This window comes from Taeniopygia guttata, chromosome 2, assembly GCF_048771995.1.
Source record: "Taeniopygia guttata chromosome 2, bTaeGut7.mat, whole genome shotgun sequence".
In the NCBI taxonomy this organism is placed as follows: Eukaryota; Metazoa; Chordata; class Aves; order Passeriformes; family Estrildidae; genus Taeniopygia; species Taeniopygia guttata.
In genome coordinates this window covers 143627838-143653521 of record NC_133026.1, presented here as the reverse complement: position 1 = coordinate 143653521, position 25684 = coordinate 143627838, and the positions used below count along the sequence as shown (strand labels likewise).

General features: G+C 39.6%; 2 protein-coding genes across 9 annotated transcripts in view; both read left to right on the top strand.

Annotated features, from left to right (window-relative positions):
• Nucleotides 1-6104: 6104 nt before the first annotated feature.
• Nucleotides 6105-13701, top strand: TMEM71 (transmembrane protein 71). Its single transcript, XM_030266720.4, has 8 exons — nucleotides 6105-6251; nucleotides 9323-9380; nucleotides 10449-10658; nucleotides 11476-11645; nucleotides 12111-12290; nucleotides 12806-12881; nucleotides 13395-13444; nucleotides 13625-13701. The coding sequence occupies exons 1-8, from the start codon at nucleotides 6239-6241 to the stop codon at nucleotides 13699-13701; spliced, it is 834 nt and encodes a 277-aa protein (XP_030122580.4). The 5' UTR covers nucleotides 6105-6238.
• Nucleotides 13702-20737: 7036 nt separating this feature from the next.
• DNAAF11 (dynein axonemal assembly factor 11) overlaps nucleotides 20738-25684 on the top strand; it is a 42455-nt gene continuing 37508 nt past the window's right edge. For 2 of the 8 annotated variants that reach the window (XM_072925021.1, XM_030266719.4), the window contains exons 1-2: nucleotides 23882-24224; nucleotides 24451-24618. In XM_072925021.1, coding sequence (XP_072781122.1) covers nucleotides 24179-24224; nucleotides 24451-24618 — 214 coding nt within the window. In that variant the 5' untranslated portion in view covers nucleotides 23882-24178. Of the gene's footprint in view, nucleotides 20899-23881; nucleotides 24225-24450; nucleotides 24619-25684 lie in introns of those variants that run through there. The other 6 variants (XM_072925020.1, XM_030266715.4, XM_030266716.4 and 3 more) reach the window with 6 other exon arrangements.

The window sequence follows — 25684 nt, the reverse complement described above, 5'->3', positions numbered from 1 at the left end:
GTGCTGGTGCCACATGGGCAGGTTCCTGGAAGGCTATCAGAGTTCTGCTCTCTGTCCTTAATTGTCTTGCAGGCCACATTCAAATCCTTGATCTTTATGCAATGCTGGATAATATCCAGGCTGTAAAACCACTCTGCCACTCCTGTGCATAGTTTTCCACTGGATACTGAGGCTGCATGTGCTGTAGCCTTTCCCTAGCCATTGAAGTGAAGTCCAGGACATCACTTTGGATCAGCTGGAAATGTGAGCTGGGCATGGGCAAGACTGGAAAAATTGCAAACAATACCAGAAAGGCCTGTGGACCTTCAGTATAAACCTCACAAATTTAGACTTTACTTAAATACTGGTATACAGGCAGAAAGGGACTCAGTCAATGCCAGACTACAGAGAGATAACTGATAAGGTTGCTGTGTAAAGACAAGCATTTTAAAGAACATTATTAGAGTATCACTTCAGTTGTTACTGGTCTTCATTTATGCCTCACTCAGTAGTATTTATTATAGAAATGACCATGATACCAGAATGATCAATATTTTGCCACTAATGTTGTCTCAGGAACCAGTGGGACCAACATCTCAGATACAGATTTTCAGTATATATAACGTATGTTATGATTCTTACAATCACATGTTGGCCAAAAGTCTTTGAAATGAGCAGGGTCTATGCCTTTATTAATGTTCAGCTCTTTATTAAAAGGTCAGCTTGGCAGGGTGCTCAACACAGAGCTCACCCCCCTGTTGTAGCTTTTTCCCCGGTAGCCGAAGGGTGAGAAGGTTACAGAGTCTGTCCCTGGAGTCTCCGTGGCACGGTATCTGAAGTCCAGCAGCAGCTGTCCCTCTCTTTCCCTCCGGGTAACATCAGGAAGTGACAGTTCCTTGTGCCTGCTTCCCACAGCCCAGACCAGTCTGGTCCTCTGCAGGTTATGGTGATAGGTCAAACACAGACTAGGGATGTGGTTCCCTTTTCCCCAACCAGCACACCCATCCAGCCCCCTCCACTGTGCCCAGCCTTCCATTTTAGGGGTGTTTTTCATCCCCAAAACCCCCTCCCATGATTCCACTGGATTATTTTGCATCCTGGTCCTAGTGTGGGTGGGGTTGTAGGTGATTCCCAGGAGCAGTTAGCTAATTAACATTTCAGTGTCAGTACTTAGGTCGAGCCAAGTGTCCCAGCCAGGCTGTTTTGTTCATAACAACGACCTGTGAGGAACCATGGGTGTACCCCATTCATAGATCTCAAACCTGTTCCCACTCATTCTGTGCTCAGACCAGTGATCTGTGCATTAATATTTCTATTGTCTGCAAATCAGATGCTGCTGGAGCACAACTGGCCAACAGCTGGCTCTGCCCTGGCTACTTGTAGTCACAGCAGACACTGCAGTGTGCTGACTCATGAACTTTTGTCATCCTTTATAAAACTGAGTCAGGCAGCTTTTAGTATAGATCTGCGTGTTTGTTGCTTTTTTTAGTGTTCCTACCTTCTTGTTCAGTAATGGTCAGATCTTGTGAGGAAATTTGTGAAGAACTCCAATGAGGATTCACCTGAGTTCTATTAGAACCCTTGACTAAATTCTGCTTTGGTTGATGGATTTGAACCTCTTCCTTTTGTTTTCTTTCTCTTATAAAATAGGTTTTAAAGCAGTGTTTTCAGATGCAGGGTGGCAGAGTTACAGATTCTAATGGAAACATTTCTTGTATTTTCCCCATGTCTATTTTTACACTGCTCTTGTATCATGATGTGGCATTTTCCCATGTCTACATCAAGTTCTGATACCAAGTAAATTTCTCCATGGTACCATATGATCAAGAAGCAAGGAGATATGACACAGAATGGTGGTGGCTTTGTACAGAGAAACATTATTGTACATCACAGGCTTACTTGATTTAGATCCTTTTTAAACATTTTTTTGTCTATCTGGACTGTGTCTGTGGTATAATACAGAGGTAGCTGATGTAGCATTATTGGAGGTAAGCTCTTGAGATCTAAGTATGGTTGTATCAGCAAGCTCAGAGCTAATTCCAAATTTTACAGGTCTATTCATTGTGCTCCACGATGCAAACAAGAAATGCCCTTTTTTGCCTGTTTTGCAGGAACAATTAAGCTAAAATAATGAATTTGAGGGCAAAAATCAATCCTGAAATTCAGAAAGTCTCTGATAAAGTGTGATGGGATTTCCATCTGATAACATTAAAAATTGATTTGTTCCACTTCAAGGCAAATTAATCTTTGTTCTGACTAATTAATCTTTGTTCATACAGCTGACCTGATAAGGTTATTAAAGTCATATATAATGTGACAATTCTGTAACCTGCACTGAAATGCTAACAATGAGAGATAAGCCTTTTCTTGAAATTGAAATAAAATGTCTAGGTTTGTGAGATTTTTAAATTACCAGAATTCTCCAAATATTGCTAAGTGTTTCTGCTGCATAAAGGAATGTAGTCAGCTTAAAACACTATCATTCACAAAGGTGAATGAAAATAGGTCTTAGTTTGCCCTGCAGCAAGACTGCAGGCAAGGAGAATTTCATAGACCCTTATTTTGACCCAGTGAGGCTACTCAGAGATTCTCATGACCAGCCCTTCCCCTGCTGGATTTTTAAAAATTTTTCAATTAATTTTCAGATTACTCAGATTTACTTTTGAGTACTATATAAGCAATATTGACACAGAGCTATGATACAGGAAAAATGGCCTCATTTGGTGGTTACTGAAGCTGATGGACAATTAAAGGTTGTCGGGTTTCCAGGAGGTTCAAAGAGAGTTACAGGAGCATCACATTTCTCTCAATTACATTCAACCAATAAGCACTCCACTCTCTCCACCATGGCCACTCAACTCTACCAGGAAAATACCCTTCCTGAAGATTGTGTGTTTAGCAGAACAGTACCCTGCATTGAGCTGTGCTAAAAGCTCATCTGCACACTCACAGAGGAACACTGAGGGACAACAGTGGGGAGAGGAGCCCAAAGAATTCCCTGCACCCAGCTATTCCCATTCCAGGAGCCATCAAAAGCCTTTCTGATCAGCCAGAGGAGCCTGGGGGCACAAAGGCAGGGGGGAACCTGAGTTAAGATTTCAGAGGAAGGGACACTTTGTTCACTGGGCCTTTCCCAGGGCTGTCCCAGAGGAGTCTCAGCCCTTGTGGCCAGGCATGGAACCCACCCAGAAGAGTGACCACCAGAGCTCCTTGGGACTGGGAGGAGCTGCTGCCCGGGGCAGGGCACACCCGTGGGCTGGGATGTCTCTGTGGGGTGCTGAGGACCTGGGGAATCCCAGCCAGCTGTACCTGTGTGCGGGATGCTCTGCACCACCAACTGGGCTGAGGGCTCCAGTGTCTGGGTGGGTGCAACTGGTGAGACTCGGATGTAGGGGCAGCAGACAGAGTTCTGAGCCCAGCTGCTGGAGGGATGTGTACAGATGTGTGTATCTGCACATTCTCACTAGAGGACCCCTGCACTGTTCAGGCAGAGGGGTGAGAAGGATGAGGCTCTTGGTGCTGTGGGGTGCTCTCTCTGTGCCTGTTGCCCGCGTTGCCAGCTGTGTGTGTAACGTGGTTATAAATGCACCCTGCAAGTCCCTCCGGGGGTACTGCTCAGCCTCAATGCTGGTGGGGCCCCAGACACGGAGCTGCCCCAGCCCCACCTCTCCTGGACTGTCAGACCCTGCACAATCTGTTGCATCAAAAGCAGAGTGAGCCTGGGAGAAGTGTACAAAGATGGGTGGTATTTAGTATCGTAATTTCTAATTTCCTTCCTTTTGTGGGTTGAATGGTAATGTGTGCCACAGGCATAAAACTACTGCAAATAAGCTTGTTGGCGCACTCATTTTGTAAAATTTGAAACCTGGTTATTGTTGAGATAGGGCATGTGGTGGAGTGGGAAATTTGAGGAGCTACAGGGTGAAGAAAAAAAAAGCTGTATATAAACCTTTGTGTGTGTATTAACTATAGTCAAGCACTCACCTATAAAACATTCACCAATGCACAAAATTTATGCATCAAAAGCTTGTGGAACACTGCATTTTGGATACAAATAGCAGTGATTAAAAAAGAAAACACCTCCAAGCCTGAATATGATATAGACAAAATATATTTTAACTATATAGACAAACATGAAATGCCAATGTCCTTCAGAAAAGCAGTTCAAGCTTGGAATTAACTGCTTCCTGTTGAAAAGAATAAGAAAAGAAACAAAAAATATGCCCAAGGAGTAAATTCCTGTGTGTACAGAAATTCTTCTGTAAGTGACCTAGTTTTAAAGATCATTGGGAATTTAAATTCATTGCCTGTAGAGAGGCAGGGTGGCCAGGGAAATGCTGCTGTGATGAAGTCCATGGAAATAGTGGTGGACTTAATTTCCTCATTGACATAATTCCACTAAATTAAAAGAACTGATGTGAAAATGGACTATCTCCCTATTTTCATGTTTGACCAAAAGGATCATAAAATGTTCATTTTAGTTTAACTCACAAACAGAAGGCATTTTGCAACATCCTAATTGCCTAATTCCTATTTTTGTTTCCTTTTCTGGGAGGTGAAGTTTTTGCATTCTTTTTATCAGTGGAAGTATTTTTCCTTCTCCAAGGGGAAAAAACGCACAAACTATCATAAAATCAATCATATTTTACTAGATTTATGGTTTCATTTTTTTGTCAGTGATAGATACAGACATCAGGAAAGAAAACTACTAGATTATTTTATCTATTTGGAGATGAAGTGTTACCCCCTAAGGCTGTACAATTCAGTGTCAAGCAGCTGATTTATATTACTTTTGTATGTAATAGTTCTGTAGCCAAATCCTTTGATTGCCAGGATATCTTATTCAGGCTCTGTTTCTCTTATGTGGATTTGACTTTATTTTTTATACTTTAAGGTATGATGAATGGATACATTACAAGAGTATGAAACATTTAGCATGCAGCAATGACTATGTTTACAAATGGCTTTATTCCTTTCTCCTTTCTATGTAATTTATATTAACATTGCATGGCATATATTTGCAGTAATGTTTTCAGCTGTGAAACGTAGCTCTGAACTCTGACCGAATGTATCTTCTGTATGTTATGTGTAGTAGATATAATTTGCGCCGTTTCTAATATGATATATGTGATATTGAATATTTGTTAGAGTATACATGTTTGTATTAGGATTCCCCCCCCCCCCACCCTCACAGGCGCAGGTGAGACCGGGTGTAGATTGGAAACTGATTTACAAGTAAGAAGGTACAGCTCGCCAGGAGATGGGCCATGGCTGGGGAGATACAGAAACCCCAGGTGCTGATCATTCCCGTGAACAACCCGAGATGGATATCATGGAAATCCTCAGGCAGATACATGTGAATACAGCGTTCCCGAATTCCCGTAAATTTCATCAAGGGATTCAACAAACTCCGGACACTGAATTGTTCTCCCTCATCACCAAAAAAGAAAGTCTTATTATCATATGGACTCTGAATAGAAGAAAAGACTGATTGCTGAAATCTTGGCCTCAGGCGGAATTTTCCCTATAAAAACCGCTTGTACCAGGATGGAGGTGTGGGCATAGAGGAAAACCTCTGCTGAGGCTGACCTCTTTGTTGCACACCCAGGGCCGACCCCGGGCTCAGCTCTGTTCTTTCCTTGTGGCTGGCTAGATAAAATTTGATTGCAAAATAAATATTTTATTTTTCATATTAATTTGGCTGGACAAATTTTCATTTATAACATGTACAACAGTGCTTTTGCAGAGTGTATTGTTGTTTTTTGGTAACTGGATCATTTTCTTACATCAAAGCCTGTCAGGCTCACAAGTATTTCAACAAATTGATTTGTATACAAAACTTGAACGTTTTCTGTGTGAGGCAGAAGAGCAAATCTGAAACAAAACTCTGTGTCACTGATGAGAAAATGTTGTGCCTTTGTTCTCTGTACGATCATTGGAGCAGGGCGTTATTTGTAGTGGCTCTTCTCTTTCACAGCAGCCGGCGGGAGGTTCGCTGGGCTAATCTTTATCTTCGCTTTGCTCTTCTGAGCGAATGCTTCTGGTGTGAGGCTGCTTTGCAGGAAATGTGACCTCACTGGGGTGGGTGCCGCTGATTGCACGGGCTGTTTTCAAAAGGAAACACGGACTGCCGGAGCTGCCTGTCCCGGGGGCCGGGGCTGAGCGCTCCCGGGAAGCTGCTCAGGAACAGCTCCAGCAGCCGTCCCACGGGCACTCGGGCCGGAGAGAACACTTTGGCACGCATTGTGTTAATTGTGAAATGGATTTTCCAGGTTTGAAGGATTTTAGACTTATTTATCTCTTAATATATTTGTCAGCTGAGGAATAGCTAAGCTTTGGATTAATTTCTGTGCTGTTCTTCAGGATGTTTTGTGGGTTTGTAAATGTTGCTACCATTACCTGCAGGGAGAAAAGCCAGAACTGCTCTTCAGAAACAACAGATATGTGTGAACAAATAAAACTCTTTGTAAACACTTTTGTTTGGTAGATAAAATAGAATAAAACTGGTTGCCTGGGTTTCAGCTATTTCAATAGTTAGCATTATATATTGGTAGGTACTAATGTAAATATTTAGATTGTACATGGAAGGCATCATTGGCTTAGACGCTAATTTAATTTTTGAAGGGAAAGATAGTTAAAACTGACTGGTTTGGACAATGACTTTTTGTTTATATTACAACATAAACTTTTGTGTGTTTTGAAATCCAATGGGGGTTGTTGCCTTAAATTTTTATTTGGATTCTTGACATAAAATGTTGCCACATTCACCTCAGATTCACTTTTAGTAAGATTTCATAGAGCTGTTGGCTTTTTCTCATAGTTTAGACATGCTGTGTTGGTGGCACATTTTGTGGATTACAGATACAATACCACTGCTCCATTGTACAGTGGTGGTTGAGAAGCTTTGTTTTGTCATGTCATTACTATAGCTTCTCACGCTATTAATAGCACAGAAATAGGACTGAATATTAAACAAAAGCAGAACACTGTGCAGCATTGTCTACAACAAAATGTTTCCATTTTTCTCCATCATTGATTAAATTATTTTCAAGAACTCTCTTCATTATGCATGAGCCAAAGATTTTCCTGATCACGGTCAGCAAACAAATCTGTTGGACTGCCTGTTCTATGACTGTTCACAGAAGCTTGATCTTATCGTTACTTAAAATAGTTTAAAATCAAGTTATAGCTGCTTATTAACTGTTCTTGAAAAGAGGGAAATGCCTCGCCTCCCCAGTAGTATATCTGCATGTGTATATTGCTCACTTTCCTTTATAAATAGATGAATATACTCCATTCTACCTTAAATTTTATTTCTCTGGAGAATGGCAAATAAACATCCTGCAGAGACATACCTTGCAAAGTTATGAGAGAATTCAAATAAGGAACAGAAGGACTGTGGTTTGTTCTGCCACTGTGATCAGTATGTGTCAACATTTTCTAGTGAAAGCACTACCCCATAGGAAAGCTGCCACTCCTAAAAGTCATTCTTTTTTAGATGTTGCTACTTTTTATTATCATAACTGAAAGAATTGCATGTAATACAGCTGTGCTGTGGGTTTCAGTTGCTGGAAAGTTTCACTCTTAGATTATTAAGGAATTGTGCTAGATATAACTGATCCTGACATCTACTTCTATATATCCTTTTCAAACAAAATTTTCCATAGAATAAGTTACTTTTGCCTAATATCGCTGATATTATCTTACACATCCTGATTTTCAAACAAGACAAAATAAAATATGTTTCCATTTATTTTTAAACTCTTTTACAGATAATCTATATTCCCTGTTACCCTAGGGTATATGAAACAGTCCTTTTCAATGTGTATGGCACATCACATATTGCATCAACTCCAGGAGCAAATAAATTTGGATACATAAATACCTTGTGGAGGGGATCTTTTTTGACTGATAAGACTTAGGATTTTGTTGGTTTTAGTTTATATCCAGATCTACAAACTGCTTGTTGACTCCTTCCTGTATTTTCTTCTAGAGTTTGAATGCATTTCTTGGTTTTGAATATAAGACTTTTTACACATTTAAAAATCATGATTTTGCCTAAAATAAGAGAAATTATTTCAGAGGTAGTTGTATGTTAAAAATAGCTCTAATACATGTCAAACTATGAAATACACCACTGGTCCCACTGTTTGTACAACTTGCTCTGTGGCGTTCTGACTGATGCTTCTTGATCTCTCTGTACCTTCCACCAAATTCTTTCCATTTTCTCCTCCTCTAGTTATTTTTGCGGCCCTTAGAGCATAATTCATTAATGACAAAGTGATTTTTTTTTTTCCCAAAGGGTAGGAGAGCCAGTATTTATGGGACCAGGGTAATGGGACTGATTTGTAAAAAACACCCTGAATGTTTTACTTCTCTTTTTTTCATCACCTTGCCTGGTCCCAAGGCTGAGTCAGCCTTCACACCCAGCCTGTGACTGACAGCTGAGCTCCCAAGGAGGTTAAACAAGATTACCAAAGTGGAAACCCTGACCTTCCTGTCTTTGCTTTGCCTTAGCTCATAACTGAACATAAAAATATAAAATTCTCTTAGCCCTATCTCCTCTCAGAGGTTAAGGATGGGCATTTATTAACAGGGTTGTAAGTGTGAAGCTCTAAGGATTCAGGAGAGACAAGGTAATATAGGGAAAGATCATATCTTTTATCTTTTCATGTAATAACAGACATAAATTCTCCCTATGCATAACCCTTGCTCACATTTCATAACATTGATTCTGTCAGGTGAGGAACATCTAGCAGCACTTTACACACTTGAGCCACGGTAATCCATACAAATCCTATTTCCTTAGTCTCCTGCCACAATATTACTGTCAAATATTTGTCACTGTAGCAATTCCTATGCTCATTGTGCTATGTCTGCAATTTTCATCTGAAAAATATGATGTAGTGGTAATGATGGTCTTTCCATTTTACTCTGTATCTAGTGCCAGTTCAGGTTCTAGATTTGGCATGAAGAAGATTTCTGGAAAAACAACTTAAAATTACTGCAGTTATTGTATTTGTGTCAATAATTATTTCTCTCAAGTCTGTTATCTGGGCAGAGTACAAGTATCTGATTTCTGTTGGCTCTGATTCTCTGTTGTCCTGGTTGAGATGAGTTTCCTATAAACACTAAGTCTTTCCCCAATTCCTTCATATGTTTTGTCTCCTCTAATTCTTCCCTTAATTTTCTTTTTCCTTTTTAGTTTTTTGGGGTTTTTTTTTTGTTTTTTTTTTTGTTTGTGTGGGTTTTTTTTTTTTTTTTTTTTTCTTTCTGGTATGCACAAGCTACCTGTCAGTGAATATGATAACAATTCCTTCTTATTTCACCTTTGCCTCTGCAGGTTCAACACCATTTAATGAAGAGCATAGACACAGCCCCTCAAGACATATTTTTCCAAGGTATTAAGGAAAGTTACGCATACTTAATTTTATTTTTGTTTTGGCGTAGATTTTGTAGAAGTCCTTTTGGGTCTCTGAGAAATGTAGTGCTTATAATAATTTAATTACTGCTCTAAATGGAAGTTCAGAAGTACTGCTGTGGAGGTTGGCAACACTGGCTTTGCAATTACAGGGTTTTGGAGTATCTCTCTTGAATCTGCTTTTCCCTACACTGAAATTATGGTATCTCTCTGTGACATGCCATATGGGGTTTCAGTTAAACCTCTCACTGAAACACAGGTCAGACACTAAATCAGTCTGGTGTCTTCCTTTCTTTCCATGATGTCACTACATGGCAATTTGTAACTCATAGGTGTTAAGAGGAAAGGTATAACCATAAATTAAATTTTAGTTAAACTAAGTACAATGTCTACAACTTTTAGATCCTTTCACCTCTGTCACTACTCCCTTCTAGTTGAACACCAGAGAGTATATTTTTCTGTGCTGTATTTAACTGCAAAGTCAATTGTGTTTTAGTGCTGGATAGAGCTATCACAATGTGTGGGCTTTATCCCATGTTGTTCCAGCTGCATGGCATTCTAGGTTTTGTGAGAATTAAAAGTCACATATTCTTAAATCTTCACCAAGCATGGGTAGTTTATCAAAAAACAAGTAAATCCTGCCTGGCTCAGGGGCACCCGGATTCTGCCATGTAGAGGAACTCAGAGAAGCCAGATACTGGAATGCCTCTGATGGCTCCAGGTCGGTGTAGGTCTGGCAGGACTCCTTGGCCGAGAGCCCTGCCACAGAAACACACTAAGCACTTCTGAGCTCAAGCTGGCTCCATGCTTCAGGAAATGCTCCCCTGGCATGTGTCCCTCCTGTAATCTGAAGCTCTGGAACATGTGATGCACACGTCAGCTGGCTGAAACCCCCTAGTACAGAGTAATATCATTACATCCATATATTTTAAATCTATGTCATTACCAGTATCCAATAGCTTGAAATGTAAATTCATTACTATTAAATCATGGGTTTGCTCTGTCCAAACCTTCTCTAAATTAGAGGCTTGTCATTTCTCCTTTTCAGTTGTGCTTGTGCCTTTTTGGATGAGGATCCTGCCTATGAGTGCTCCACAAATCCTCTGACAGGCTCCCTTCCTACATGCCGCCGCAGCCCTCGACTGCTTTCTAATGGTTATTATGTTTTGAGAGAAGACAGTTTTCTGTCTGATGAAGAGGGCAACATAACACTGACACCATCCCACACAAATGTTACATATAAAGAGAATTTATTTCGGTAAGTGAACTATGTGCAGATTGCACTCCATGTTGGCGGTTGCCTCCACATCTCTGGCCTTATCTAGAGGTGTATCAAGAAGTGTGGCTGTCGACATTTTGCTTGGCATAAGACTGACATTACTTCTGATTGGGAACATCTCAATTGTTTTAGAGAGTGCAGTGAATGAAATGACCTGATTTTCAGTATATCTTACGATCTAAAAACTCTTTAGTGCTATAATTTGTTGCTATAATTGAAATTGTGTCCAGTAAAGGAAAATAAGAGAGCTACAGCTCATTTTTCCAATGGAGTGTTACTCTGATAAGGACTAAGAAAAATGTATATATATATATAAAAATATCTTTGTCTAAAACACACACATACATACATATATATAAATAAAAAGGTCTGGTCCTGGAATTCTTACTCGGGGAAAAACATCTCATGATTCAGAAGACCAACAATTTAAAAAGGTATGTAAAATGTAGTCCAAAAAACCTGGAATTCAATGGATTTAGACTACCCCAAATAGGATAGAGCAGTGAAAATCACAGGTAGCACTCACAGTACTATCAGAAAGCAGTAGCTCTGATATCATTTGGTACCACAGCACCCAATATCACAACAGCATGATCAGCCCTGCTGTTAATACATTCCCTGACATACTGTGGTGTGCAGCAGCCACTCCAAGTGACATGCCCAGGGTCCAGAGCAGGGCTGGGAGCAGCACCCAGAACTTGGTTCTTTCATATCATTCCTACAAGCTTTAGAGCTCTGTCCCTGCTCAACAAGAATAATTAGCTCTATTCCTTGGCAACATATCTTTTCTTTCTAGTGTGTTCAGGCGAAGGAAGAAAATCCGTCGCTCTCTTGACAGCTTGTTTAATCTCAGTGCCTCCAGCTCATGGCTCAGCTCCACCATCCCCAGCAGGATGGATTTCTCCCATGTAGAGGAGCCTTGGCCTGATGGATGCAGTAAACTAGAAGCCAGTCACAGTGATATTGGTAAGCCCTGGTCAGGTACCTGGTAATCAAGATACAACATTGCAGTCTGTGTTTAGTGTGAACTGGGTATCTCTTTCTGGAAGTTATGCAGGTGATGTCTGTCAAGGTGTGCAGGTAAAGCATAGAAAGAAATACAGAACTCTAAGGGATAAACAGAGCTCCTGGCATTAAAACTGAGTATGAGTCTGCAAAGATCTCCATGCCAAAAAGTCATTTTTTGACTGAATTTGAATGCAAAGTCATCACCAGGAATGTTTATTCTGGTGTAGTTAATACTGTATGCTTTCACCTGGCTCTTTCAATAGCTTTATCTGTTATGCTCTATGCAGTTTTGTCTTTACTCTGCATATTTTCTCCTGCATACATTTGAATCCTGTGATTCAGTAATAATTTCCTAAATTCATTAATACAAAGTCTCAGAGCTCTTCTTTTGTGCAATCTCAGTTATACGTGCATTTCTTGTAGGTGATTCAGACTTTTCTTCTGAATATAATAACCATGTGTCACAAAGGCAGATTACAGCATCTAGTGGAGCATTTCTCACCAAAGATGGTGAGTTTCTTCATTTTGAGGAACCACTCTGTGCTTCAAAATCCTTCTCTTCATTTATGAGAAATGCAAATGAAGAAAATTGGAGCAATGCAGGTATGTTATGTTCTTATTCTGGCATGCCTCATTTTTAGAATGAAGTGAAAATACTTTAAAAATATGAATCTAGCCCCTTGCAGAATAGAATTTATTTACTAAAATATATATTTTAAATGAATTATTAAAATAACAAGATCATAAAAGTGGTATTTGATTAATACCCCCTGCTCACATCTTTCCCTCACCCATTTTTCAGAAAAAAAAAAAAGAGGAGTGAAGAGGAAAATGGAAGAAAGGGCATGGGAGCAAAAACTGAAACAGGCAATTATGCAGAAAGGCTTGTTTTCTGAGAGCATGGAGGGCACAGTGTTTCTGTAGTTGTGGGGGAAAAAGACTCCTGAGAAACACCCAGAGCATAAAAATTAGGTTTCTGCTTTGAATCACTCCAGGCAAGTTCTCCTTAAAAGCAACTGAAGAGACTGGTCTCACAGGCTGAAGGTAGCCTTTGCAAACACCTCCTGTAATATATTTACTTTCATTAAAACCCATTATTTTCCTGATTTTTATTTTAGAATCCAGGACAGTGAAAAATGTCATTTCTCAGATGGTTGCACTGATCATGTGTTTAATCATTTCAGTATGTACAAGGTAATTTTTATTTATTTTATTTTCTGTTTCTGACATGAGTGCTTGCTTCATTTCAGCTGGTGAATAAAAAATTAAGGTTTTCAAAGTTAACTTTGAAAAAAATTTCAAAGTTATATGTAACTTACTGTGAAAATGTATTTTCACATGATAGTCAATGCAGGCAAATATCTGAGCTATATAGATAGGCACAAAAATAAGAAATATGTATGCAGATATGAAAGCTACTTTGCCAAGTGTGCTTTGACAGGGGTTTTGGCAGGCTGAGAAGAATCAGAATGGATCCATGCCTTTCTAAGTGTGTTTTTCTCTCAGTCTGAATGCGGAGGTCTTTCTTTCCAGAAGATTATCTTCAATAGTTTACATAATTTAAAGTTTCAAATTACAGTTCACCTACCAGAGTTCAGAGGGTTCATCTGCAAAAACCCTTCCTTGTCCTCCCACCCAGGCTTCACCTCTTTTAACCCAATATCTCTTGGGTTTTTTTAACCTTTCTGGGTATCGTTATGTTCTCAGGTATTTTCTGGGAGGACTGTCTGCCACTTTGTTGCTGATAATTTTAGTTTGTAAGTATAGAATTTCTTTATTTCCAACATAATTTTTTTACTAAGTCACATCTGAGGACCAAATTCTTTCCTTGGATGTATATCCATGTGTCTTAATGATTCTAATAAGAGCAGTATATGGTCAAATGGGGACAAATGTAGCCTTCAATCCATTACAGATTTTGCATTTTAATTTCACAGTTCTTTTGTCCCAGGATGCTGCTGTGCCATCTTTCTTCACTCTCGATACGTTTTTCAAAACAACTAAGTTTTGGTAAGAGGTTCCAGTGTCATGTGATGAATGGAGGAATTTAGAAATTTTATATTAAGAAGAGGAAGGAGATTCCTCCTGTTGTTTTCATGTCAGAAGATAGAAGGAGGGATCTGAAGTTACTGATGCATTTGGCTTTTCCAGTTACTGATTTGTATTCATAGAAACTTTCTGTTAATTCAAAAACCTGTCTTTTCATAATGTGCAATAAATGTTGTAGCAGAAAAAGGAGGTAAACCTAATATGCCATAACATGATGCAGACACAGTTCAACAGTGTAATTTAAGATTCCAGAGGTGCATTTTCAAGCCTTGCACTGAAGTCCACTCCCAGACCTAGCCTTTTTTTTAACTGGAAGAAATAAAACCCAGCTAGTTACATCACCAACATCTAGGGACTACAGAACTGCTATAATTTGGCCTCTCCAATGCACCATTAGCTCACACATATGCCTTCATGCCAAAAGCAAGTATGGATGTGCTGGATTTATGAATTACCATTCTTCCACCTTTTTTTGCACCACCAAATTTCTAAATGTGTAGAATACAAAATACTTCTAAGACTAATAGGTTTGTGCTTATCTGAATTTTTATGGGCTGAAAGTAAAGCTCAAGAGGATCTTTTTTGTTTCTGAAACTGTCAGGGTTCAGGAGATCAGTGTATGCAAAGGCACCAAGACAATCTGGCAGACCTCAGCCTTAGAATTGGTTACACTGGAAGTCAGAAACAGCAAGGCACAACTTGGACAGCCCCAGTGCAATGACAGTCCCATTTTTTGACAGATGATGTATCAGTTTGTTGCTATGTCTCTAGTCCCTAAAACTGTGGTTTTACCAAAGACACCAGGACCAAAGGTCAGGTTTGCCAAAGGTCAGGACCAGTGTGCTGCAAGCACATGCCCCAAGTGCTGCTTTCCCTCTTCCTGAATAGCTTAGCCCTGAGTCATAACAAAGCTGTTTTTCACCAGAGAAAAACACACTCAGAGCTTTTCAGCAGCAGGTATACAGAGAATGCCTCTTTTATGCTCATCACAAGTGAGAAGTTACCTGCTCAAACAAGTAGTCCTGCAGTTTAGCTGAATTTGTCAAACAGGACCTATTGATAATATATAATAATTTTAAGAAACTGTGATTTAAATCAAGACATACAAAAATGTATTATTCTTTTTTTTCCCACAGAATATAATAAAAAATAAAGAAAAATTGGTAAGTACATGTTTAAGTTTAGAAAGAATTCCATATTCCATATTTTTGGGGATGAGTCGTATTAGGGTCCAAACATACCAGGAAGGTTCTGGTATGAACAGAAAGGACTTTTCATAAAAAGAAGGTTTAGCTACAGGACCCTTGCCAGTCTTCACTGCAAATTACTCCACTTTTATGTCTGCAATTCCTTTTTTATTGTATTTGGATTATATATTTTCTTTCTGTTGTCTGGCAGCAGTGTCTAAATAGTGTAAGCTGTTAACAATTGCTGTGCTTCAGCCCAGAGAAAACATGTTTTTCAGTAACAGGCAAAACAAGTCTTCCTTCTCCCAAGTGTGAACTGAACAGCAGGACCAGGTGCTGTGCTGCTCTGAGCTGGTTGCATTCCACAGAAGCAGTGAAGCAGCATCAATATGAATCAGTCCAGAATATCTGAAAAACACTTAGACATTATTCTATTCCCCATTCTTTTTCCTCATCCTCACACTCCAGTTTCTGTTTATCAAGCATTTCTAAGACTCACTGCAGCTCAAACCCTTAAAAGAAGAGCACTGATTTTTTTGTACTTGGAGTTGGTCATCCCAGTCCTGTTTCTGTTATTTCCTTTATGAGTTTACTGTGTACAGTTAAAAGAAGGAACCAAGTGGAGCTGTGCCCAGTTTGTGTTCCTTATAGTGTGGATAGAACAGCCTTCTTCATCAGTTTCCTGGTTGAGTGCAGTTCAGCTTCGGAGATCTAAAGGCATCTGCACAGCTGCAGACACAACCTGGAAAACCTTTCTTTCAGCTCTTAGAAGGAGGGTGTTAATCCTGAGAACAAAGCATTTTAGAAAGGAGTGCAGGCATTTGATCCCTTTGCCTATGGTGACCAAATGTCCTATTCACAGCATGCCAAGCTGGGGGTGCCATGTATGGCACTTCTTAAAGTCGGTGGAACTGTTTATGTAAGGGCTGAAACACCAGAGCTTGAAAGCTCACTCTGGGTTTGAACGCCAGTGTCAATGTTAACCAAAGCAAGTGCAACAGGATGGAGTAGAGAACTTGGCATTTGTTGTGTGGCAGGGCTAAACTAAACACAGACTGACACAGGTTACTGCAAGACAGGACCTTCCACAGCTCAAAACGTGCTTGTCTCTTGCACTTTGTAAAAACTTAAAATCAGAGTTGTTACTTCTGTGCATTTTGAAACTAGTTCAATAACAGTTTTCATTTTTCCTCCTCCTCCAATTTATTTTCATCAGCTCTTCAGCATCGAACTCCTGGATACCTCCTTATGGCCATGGTTACATGTTCCCGTGGGGAAAAAAAAAATAACAGGTTTGACAGCATTCTTCCTCCAAAACACAATGAATTTTAGCTTTATTTTTCTTCCGGTCAAATAGGGCTTCAGTTCTTGGTGACTACCTGAAAGAAATAACGCCAAGGAGTGCTATATCTGTAGTATCTTATCTTGATAATGAAAAGTGTTTTGTAATTCCTGTGAATTTTTTTAAAATAAAAATTATGTAATCCCATGTTTTATATATTAATTTCTTGTTACAACATACTATCAAAGATAATGGATTTGGATTATGGCTGAGTACATGTGATAACTGATATATTGTTCAACTAAAACAGTCCTTATAATATTCATCCTCATATTTACTTATAGTTAATGCACTTGAATAATATTGTAAGTGTTAAATAATTCATCTTTATTTAAAGTACAGAAACAACTGTAACTGAGAGTAAATATCACTATGTAAAACATGTAAATATTTTGTTATCTATTTTATGCCTATCATAAAATGTCCATTACTAAAATAACTTTTAAAACTAAAGGATTATAAACATTTTTACTGTTTAAATAATCTCTTGAAATAATAATCTGGAAATTGAAATCCCATTCTGAGAGAAAAGTCTAAAACTGTAATTACTCTGCAGTCATCAAAGTAAACTAGAAACTAGAAGAGTTCACCGTAAACTCATTAGTTCACTGTAAGCTATCAAAAGAAATCTGATTGAGATTGAAAAAAAAAAGGTCTACAGTAAATTGCTATAATCTATCTATTCATAAATATGAACTGTAAATTAGAATTGTTCTGATCTGGAGTGAGGGAACTCCTGGGATATTTTCTCAATTGGAGTTCAAGGACTAAAAATAAAGTGCTCAGGATCTGTTAAGATCTGCCTTCCTTGATATTCATGAATGTTGAATTAACAAAGTTCGAGTCAGTTTTCAGACTGGTTGGCTTTGGCAGTTCCCTTCTGTATATTCCTACTGACATAAAGACATGCCTAATCTTTTTTTCTCTCAAAAGAGGCATGATCATATGTTTCTTCTTGTTGAATAAAAAATTGAAGCCAGGATTTTTCTGATAAAAACTGAAGAAAAAATTTCCTATCTAAATGTGTAAATCCAGACTTTCAGAGGTAACGAGTATTTGCATCTTCTGGTAACTACAGTATCAAGCCTAGGATAACTGTGTAATGTAATTCTCTCACCATAAAACCACTTATTGATTAGTGATTAACTGATGCATATACTAACAGAGAAAACAACTAGAATTTTATGGGTTTTTGTCCCCAATGATTAAACATTTACTCCCCTTTAATATAGCAACTTATATAGAGAAAAAGAATCAAATAGAAGTGCTGAACTGTAGATTTCTACCCCCCCAATGTATTTTTTCAGACAATTGTATTGTCTGAAATGTATTGATTTTTTAATATATATGATCTTTACACCTTGTCTTATACTCTCTTACTTCAGCTGTGTTCAGCTGAATTTCGGGGTCATTCCTGAGTATATATCTTATAGTGCTTTATAGGGGAATGTTCATGTAGAAGATGATAATATTGATGCCATTCCTTAATTTTTAATGTTCCTGGTCTGTGAGCAAGTCTGGTTTGTAGTTATCCTGAAAGGATTACTCGCAGAAGCCAAACCATACAAAGATTACCATCTTTTATTTAAGTCATATGGGATAAACTACACGGTACAGAATACAAGTTGTGACCACTAAGTTTGCAGAACTTAGTCCAGTTCTGCAAAATCTGATTTTTTATGTACATTTTTAGGAATTGGCTGCACTATTTTGTAAACCTCTTTGCACATTTCTATATACACTGAGCAAAACTGTTACTTCATTTATATTGTTTCTTGTTTTGTGGTTTCTCATGCTGGCTTTTTTCCCTCCATCTCTGGCATATCTATATCAGTAAAGTTGTTCCTGTTCTTATTTCTTGCATTTGAGAGTATTTTTCAGTAATGGAGATTGTTATTATTAGAAATTGCATATATTTCAGTGAATTTCTTATTTGTGAGTTCATGTCCTGCCCTATAGATTATGTGCTCTTTGGGGGAGGGTTTTTTGGTACTTTAGTGCAAACATAAAGTCTTGTTTTGTACTGGTGACTACATTACCTAGCACCATAGCAAAATAAAATAAAATAAAATATAATATTTGAAAAAAAACAGTAATTCAATAGGAAATAAATAAAAATACATAGGTTTAAATTCTGAGCGGGTATCAATCAGCTGATTTACAGCAGCCAAGATTCTCAGCTGCAATATTTCAACAGCTTTGTCCGTGAAGATCAATTTTCTGGGTTTGGAGCACTTTACATGATTGTATATATGGACAAAGTCAAGACATGTTCAAAATACTTCTGTATTAATAATGCTATAAATGCTAACACTGTAATAATAATGCTATAAAATTTATTTTTGTCATTACATAGAAATACATATTGTGTTGTTTTACACATGTAACAAATAAAGTTATAATGTATTAAACTGAATGGTAAACTGAATTTCCTCGGGACAGGCATGCCAGAGGTGATTTTTTTCTTCCTTCTCATATCCAGTGTCCTGTTTATAATGAGGTTCTTTACATTATCTCTGGCATGTACATTGCTTCATGTTAGGATTTCAGGCTTGTGCTGCTGAAAACTCTTGGTACATAATTTGAGAAAAAAAAAAAGAAGAACAACTGTGTGAAAATAAAGACAACAGCAAATAACATACTTCAGCACCTAACTTTGCCCTGTGTGTGCCAGACCACCAGGTGAGGACCAGTGTGTTGTAAATACATGCTCCAAAGTGCTGCTTACTGTCTTCCTGAATAATTTAATCCTGAGTCACAAAAAAACCTGTTCTTCACAAGAGAAAAACATACTCTGAGAGCTTTTCAGTCACTGGTGCACAGAGAAGTCTTCTTTTGTGCTCATCACAAGTGAGAAATTACCTGCTTGAGGAAGTAGTCCTGGAGCTGAACTAGATTTATCAAACAGGACCTATGTAAGTACTGATTAAAACAAACTGTGGCTTAAGTCAGGACATAGAAGAACAAGGGTTTGGAGCGAAGTTGAGCTGGGGACAAAGGAGAAATAAAAGGAGGGTGGATTTAGATTTCTCATTATGTCTCTCTATCCTGGTCTGTTTAATTGGCAAAAAGTTAAATTACTTTCCCCAAATTGGATCAGTTTTGCCCATGATGGTAATTTTTGCTTGATGTCCTTGCCCTTATCTCAATCCCTGAGCTTCTTATAATATTTTTTTCCTCATCTTCTCTTGAGGCTAGGAAGTGTGAAAAAAAAAAAAAGCTGGTGGGCACCTGGCATCCTGCCAAGTCAACCCACTCATCTTAGTATTTAGTAATTTAATTAATTGCAGATTTTATATTCCTTTCTTCAGAATTATCATCTAGGATACCTGAAAAAAAAGGAAGAACACTTTCCCCCTTGATTTTAGCTTTACCAAATAATATATGCATTTCAATGTTATACAATGTAAACACAGGCTTTAAAATACTGTACATAGTGAAAACAAGATTTTTTTCCTTGTTTGAAATTAATACTTTGATTGTCAATTCTGCTCCCAAGTAAAAAAAAAAAAAAAATATTACTAGCGAATTATTATTATTTGAAGAGGCCTGCAATTTGATATAAATGTGTAGGTAGGTGGATTAGTGGCCCTTTTTTAATGTCTGTGACTCTGTGCAGGGGCCCTGGGCCACATCCAACCATCTGTGTAAACCTCGCTGTCCTCCGAGTGGAGTTGTTCCTTATCCAGTCAGACAGGCCAGGACAAATATTATGGAGTCAAAGGGCATTAAATACTTCTGCTCCTTTGTGTCTCAGCATCTCCATAAATCTCAGGAGCCTTAACTCAATGGCACCTTCATACTCCTCTAATCTGCAATATAGATAGAAAGCTGCAGAGAGGCTGTGGGGAGTCGCATTTACATCAGCGGTAAATGGCTAAATAAATGAATTGGATCATTATAAAAATTCCTACTGCCTTATTTAAATTTATAGGTGAATTTCCGTTTAGTAGAAGGTGCCCTCTCAGCTTGATTAGACCTTTAGGTTAATGAGGACAGGTAGGAAATACAGAATGACTTTCCTGATGTTACCACTTTGATCTGATGCCAGTTGTGATCCAGAATTGGAACAGGCTGCTCAGGGAAGTGGCAGAGCCACCATCCCTAGAAAAATTTGGAGGAGGTGTAGACCTGGTGCTGGGGGACATGGTTTAGTGGTGATTGGCAGTGTCATATTAAAGGGTGGACTTGGTGATCTTACAGCTCGTTTCCAACCTAAACTGTTCTACGATTCTAAAATTGTAAAAGAGGGTGAATCACCGGAACAGGCTGCTTTCACCAACAACGGAAAACAACCTTTCAGCCCAAACTGCGTGAGGCGAACGAGCTGCCGGATATGCAGGAGGGGGACACAAGTGTCCCGCAAAGGACAAGACGTGGGATTTCGATCTCCGCCTGCCGAGGGAAGGCAGGGCCGGGGCGCCGCGGGGTCCGGAGCCGCCGCGGGGCCCGAAGCTGCGGGGCCCGGAGCCGCCGGGAGCCGCCCGGAGCCGCCCGGAGCCGCCGTAGCTCCGCAGCTCCGCTCGCGGCTCCAGCGCGGCCCCGCCGCCCCCAGCGCCGCCCGGCGCCGTTGCTGTGGCAGCGCGGCGCGCCCGGGAATGGCGGCGGCGCCCGGGGGCGGCCATGGTGCGCAGTGAGTGTCGGAGAGCGCCGCTTCCCTGCCCTCCTCTCCCCGGCCCCTGCCCGCCTCTCCCCGGCCCCTGCCCGCCTCTCCCCGGCCCCTGTCCTCCTCTCCCCGGCCCCTGCCCTGCGCTCCGGGACGGGCCCCGCGCCTCCTTGGTGTCCGCAGAAGGGCAGCGAAGCTGGGAAGGGGCTGGAGCACGATGGGGAGCGGCTGAGGGAGCCGCGGGTGTTCAGCCCGGCGGTCAGGGCAGACCTTGCGGCTCTCCAGAACCCCTGAGAGGAGGCTGTGGGCTGAGGGCGGTCACCCTCTTCTCCACAGGTGACAGGACAAGAGGTGGCCTCAAGTTGTGCCAGGGGAGGTTTAGCTTAGATCTTGGGGAAAATTTGTTCCTGGGAGGGGTTGTCAAGCACTGGAACAGGCTGAGCAGGGACCTGGTGGAGTTAATACACCTGGAGTTATTTAAAACTCATAGATGTGACATTTAGGGACACGGTTTCATGGTGGCTGTGGTAGTGCTGGGTTTTCCTAGATGATCGTAAAGGTGTTTTCCAATCCCAACAATTCTCTGGTCCACATTCCCTCTCGCCACACTTGTCTCCCTTCCCCACCATCGCACAGTCCCCTGGCAGCCCCTGCCCTCCTGCCTCCCTTGGTTGTCAGATTTTGCTCCTCCCTGGCAATAACCCCCATTTTATCTCCACATTAAAGCATATTAAAGTTCCTTGCCTCCCAAAGCAGCCCCTGAGAGGGCCAGCAGTGGGGACTGGGGTGGCACAGGTGGGGACCCCTCTTTGTGTGGGGCAGCCCCTGCAAGGGGGATGCTGGATAGGATGGCTCATGTCAGAGCTCAGAATTGTCAGACGTGGAAAAACGAAATGGGGTAAAATACTCTGTAGTGGTACTTATGGATTGATAATCTTTTACAGGTACAGCAGTATGACCCCAAAGACTGAGTGCTCACACCTTTTACTCATGAAAAAGGAGTTCCCTTCCTCTGTGATTTTTCTTGTAATCTGTTTTGATTGTATATTATCACTGGGCTGCCAGTCCCATGCTGGGCTGACACAGTGTGTTGGACAGGAGCTCCTTCTCCCTGCAGGAAGCTGGCAGATGCCCTCTTGGAGCAGGCACTGCCTGAAGGAGAATGACTTTATCTCCTGAACTGTGCAGCATGCATTTGATGAGTCTTAAAGTAATGCTGGCATACTTCACTTTCCTGAAATGCAGCACCATCACCTGCAGCTGTCCATCTGCTTATTCTCTCAATTTCTTTAATGTTATCCTTAATTTCTGCTTCATTTTTTGAGTAAAATGTGTCATTTTTGGAAGCCTAGGCATTAGAACTTCAAGATCTGTTCTCTCCACTTGATTGATGCCATCCCTCATTTCCTCCTGTGTTCAAGGGAACTTGGGAGTAGCTGTGATCTCTCAGGTTGCTGCTCCAGTCTCTTTTTACTGCACACAACACCAGAAAATCTGGTTAATGAACTTTTTAGTGAGTTCAGTGTGTTCATTAATGTCCTGGAGCTGCTGTTATTTAAAATTTTATTTAATATGTGTTTTCTCTTGCAAGCTTGTTTCCCTCATTCCTCTTAAATGAACTAGATCTTACACAAAATGTCAAATATTCAGGCAGTTCCCTACAACAGGATCTCAAAATGGTTTCTGAAGCTTCACTGTAGCTTCTGTTGTGAAAGACTGTCTCTTCTTTGCAAAAAATATGTTAATGAAAGTAGACATTTTTGCAGAATGAGTGAAAAAATAATTTCAATTTTCATCAGCAAATGGAAATTGGGCTGTAATTAAGCTTTCAGGAATAGTTTCTATGACTTCTTTTGTATAAAGGGTATAGAGCATAATATTGCCACCAGTGTGTATGTATCCAGATTGGGAAGTATTGTTTTCCTGCTCAAAATTACCTGGTAATTTTGAATAGGAATTTTAAATAGTGGCACTGAAAAATCTGCAGCCAAACACAGTAGTAAGCAGACTTTTTTTTCTTTCAATTTCCAGCAGATTTGTCAAGAAACTTATTAGAAGTGTCAATGTTTTTTCATATTTACTGTGAAGACTGAAGTGTTTAGCCGCAATTATTGACTTTTTTTTCACTTTTCTCTGTTACTTTAATCAAGTTCAAGTGGAAGGGAAGATGATTATTCAGATGCAATAAACCTCCTCGATGTGGTTAAAAGAGACAAAGACACCTTTCCCAACATGATTTATCTGCAGACAGGTTTCCCCCTTCAACCAATATCTGTATCTCCACATTTAATTCTGTAAATTAATTCTATCAGGTGAAACTCTTTTGAGCAGAAGGGAGATTTAACCTGGGCATCTATAAACAATATAATATAAACACAACCAGTTGTACCTCTTTCCTAAAGACTGCAGATAGAGGAGCTGTATGGACACATGAGAGTTTGGGCTGTATTGGTACACAGTTTGCTGGTCCATGTGAATGTGTGCAGCCATTCCAGGACCACTAAGAAAACTGGATGATTTCACAAAACCTCCCTGAAACAAAGAAGTAAAGAGTATTTTTAATTAATGCATAGTAGGAAGTTTGTGTTCACAAATCTTTATGTATTTTTTTGTTTTTGCTCACTGTTCTTCAGATCCTTTTTGTAAGACTTTTTTTTTTTTAAGCATTAAAAATCATGAAAATACCTATGCTAACTTTATAAAACCCTGGTTTTTTTTCCTCAGTACTTCACTACAGTCCAGTGCTTGTCAAGGAGAGGAAAATGCTGGCACTTTTTGGTGCAGTGTGCTGGGAAAAAAGTTCTAGCATCTAGCTCAGGAGTGAGCACTGTTTTTTGTAGAATTTCTTTACCTTTATTATACAGAGCCTTTTTACTGTTTGAAAGACTGCCTGGCATTAAATATTGCAGCATGATAATTGAGCCCAGGTCTCTGGTGTTTTTCAGCCACTGAAACTCCTTTGCTGGCTCTGATGAGCTGGTAGTGCCTAAGAAATACCAGGTATACATTTCATTCTAACATAAACATTTATAAGCATGAGTTAGTTATGACATAAATAATATCTGCCCACTTTCAGCATTTATCCTGCTTATTTCTGTGCATGCTGTGCTGCTAGAAGAATATGATGACACTGTAGTTTGCTTTCCCCCCACCCCCTGCTGCTGTCTGGGATGTGAACATCTGGCATCTGGAAATAAAACAGCATAAAACACTCCACTACTTGTCTACATGAATCAATCTGCAACCCAAGCTATGCTGAAAATAGTGGCTGCTGGATTAATTTCTGCAAGGGTTGTATCACATCCTTATGGAAGACTCAGCAGTTTTCATATGGATCTTTCAAAATGTTACAGGTGACGTGATTGTGTTTCACAAAAGATGTTTACTGTGGCAGAGTGGGTCAAAGCTACTTGGTTCTTGATATCTTGATATCTCTTCTGGCAGATTTTACTTTTGTTGTCATTTCTACTGGGTATTTGGTATGGTGGAACAAAGTATTTTAATGATTTTATAATTTGCTCGTAAGTCAGATGGCAGAAAATTATTACAGGAAAATATGACATCTAATGTTTCTTTCAGTCACTGAAGATCTTGTTAGAAGACGTGCAGAACATAACAACTGTGAAATTTTTTCACTGGAAGAAATCTCTTTACATCAGCAGGAAATAGAAAAGCTAGAGCATCTTGACAAATGGTGTCGAGATTTAAAAATTCTCTATCTTCAGAATAATCTCATTCCGAAAATTGGTATGTCTTTTGTCAGTATGATTATTTTAAAAGGTATTCACATGCATAATTTTGAAATCAGAAAAAAGAATTCCACTATATGTAAGGGATTGTGCTCCTAACAAGAGTCCCTTTCCTGCTTTCTTTATTAAATTTGTAAGAAGCTCAGGAATTTGCAAGGGAAATTTTAAATTAAAAAGATACTACTGAGATAGAAGTCACTAGTATATGAGTGTGAAACACCTTTCATGGATTTAAATTTCAAAAATAAGGATATTTTCTAAATATCCCATCTTGTGGCAGAGAGTCAAAGAGTTTACCATATACCACAGACACTGATATCACAGTATTAGTTCTTGTGGTTTTTCTGTCAACACTCAGGCCTCCTTCAGGTTAGCACAGATATTCTGATTGTTGCTTTTTTAACACAACATTTTTTTCAGCAATTTCATTTTTATGTTACCATAATCTAACTAGGAGTTGAAAAAATATTCAACTTGCTGATTCATGTATTCTTGTATAATATGACAGCTTTCCGAGGTAATACCTTAACTACAAATGGAAAAAAAAAAAACCCCAAACCAAACAACAACCAAAACAATCACCACCAGCCCCTCCCCACACTATGGTGGTGACCAAAATCATTGTCAGCAGAGGCTGTTACACAGTATTGGAGCTGAGAAGTTTTTCTTCCCAGTGGATACCAACATCTCCTTGCAGAGGATCCAGCAGAGGACCCAGCAGTTCCAAGAATGTTTCTGAATATAATAAAGAAATGGTTTATATTGGCTCTGTTGGCCTGTGGCTTTTCTCTTGTTAAAGCAAACCTTGATGCAGCTCTTGAGATCAACCCTGCCACATGAGCAGGCAGGGGCTTGTCAGGCATCCCCTGTGTGCATGAGTGGTAGCAGTGGCTTCAACACAGCTCTCACATCATACAGAAATACAGAAATATTCATTTCATTACAGAAATATTGCAAGAAAAACAAACATCCAAACTAAGCTGCACAAGTTCTTGCTGAGAAATTGATGTCATAATTAGTGAATTCTGTAGAAAATACCTCTCCAAGTTCTTCATAAACTGTGG

Excerpts from the sequence above, each read along its gene's own strand:
- TMEM71 (XM_030266720.4), top strand. Across the intron at positions 11,646-12,110 it reads AGCCAGTCACAGTGATATTG|GTGATTCAGACTTTTCTTCT; the intron begins GTAAGCCCTGGT and ends CATTTCTTGTAG. Across the intron at positions 13,445-13,624 it reads GTTGCTGATAATTTTAGTTT|TTCTTTTGTCCCAGGATGCT; the intron begins GTAAGTATAGAA and ends TTAATTTCACAG.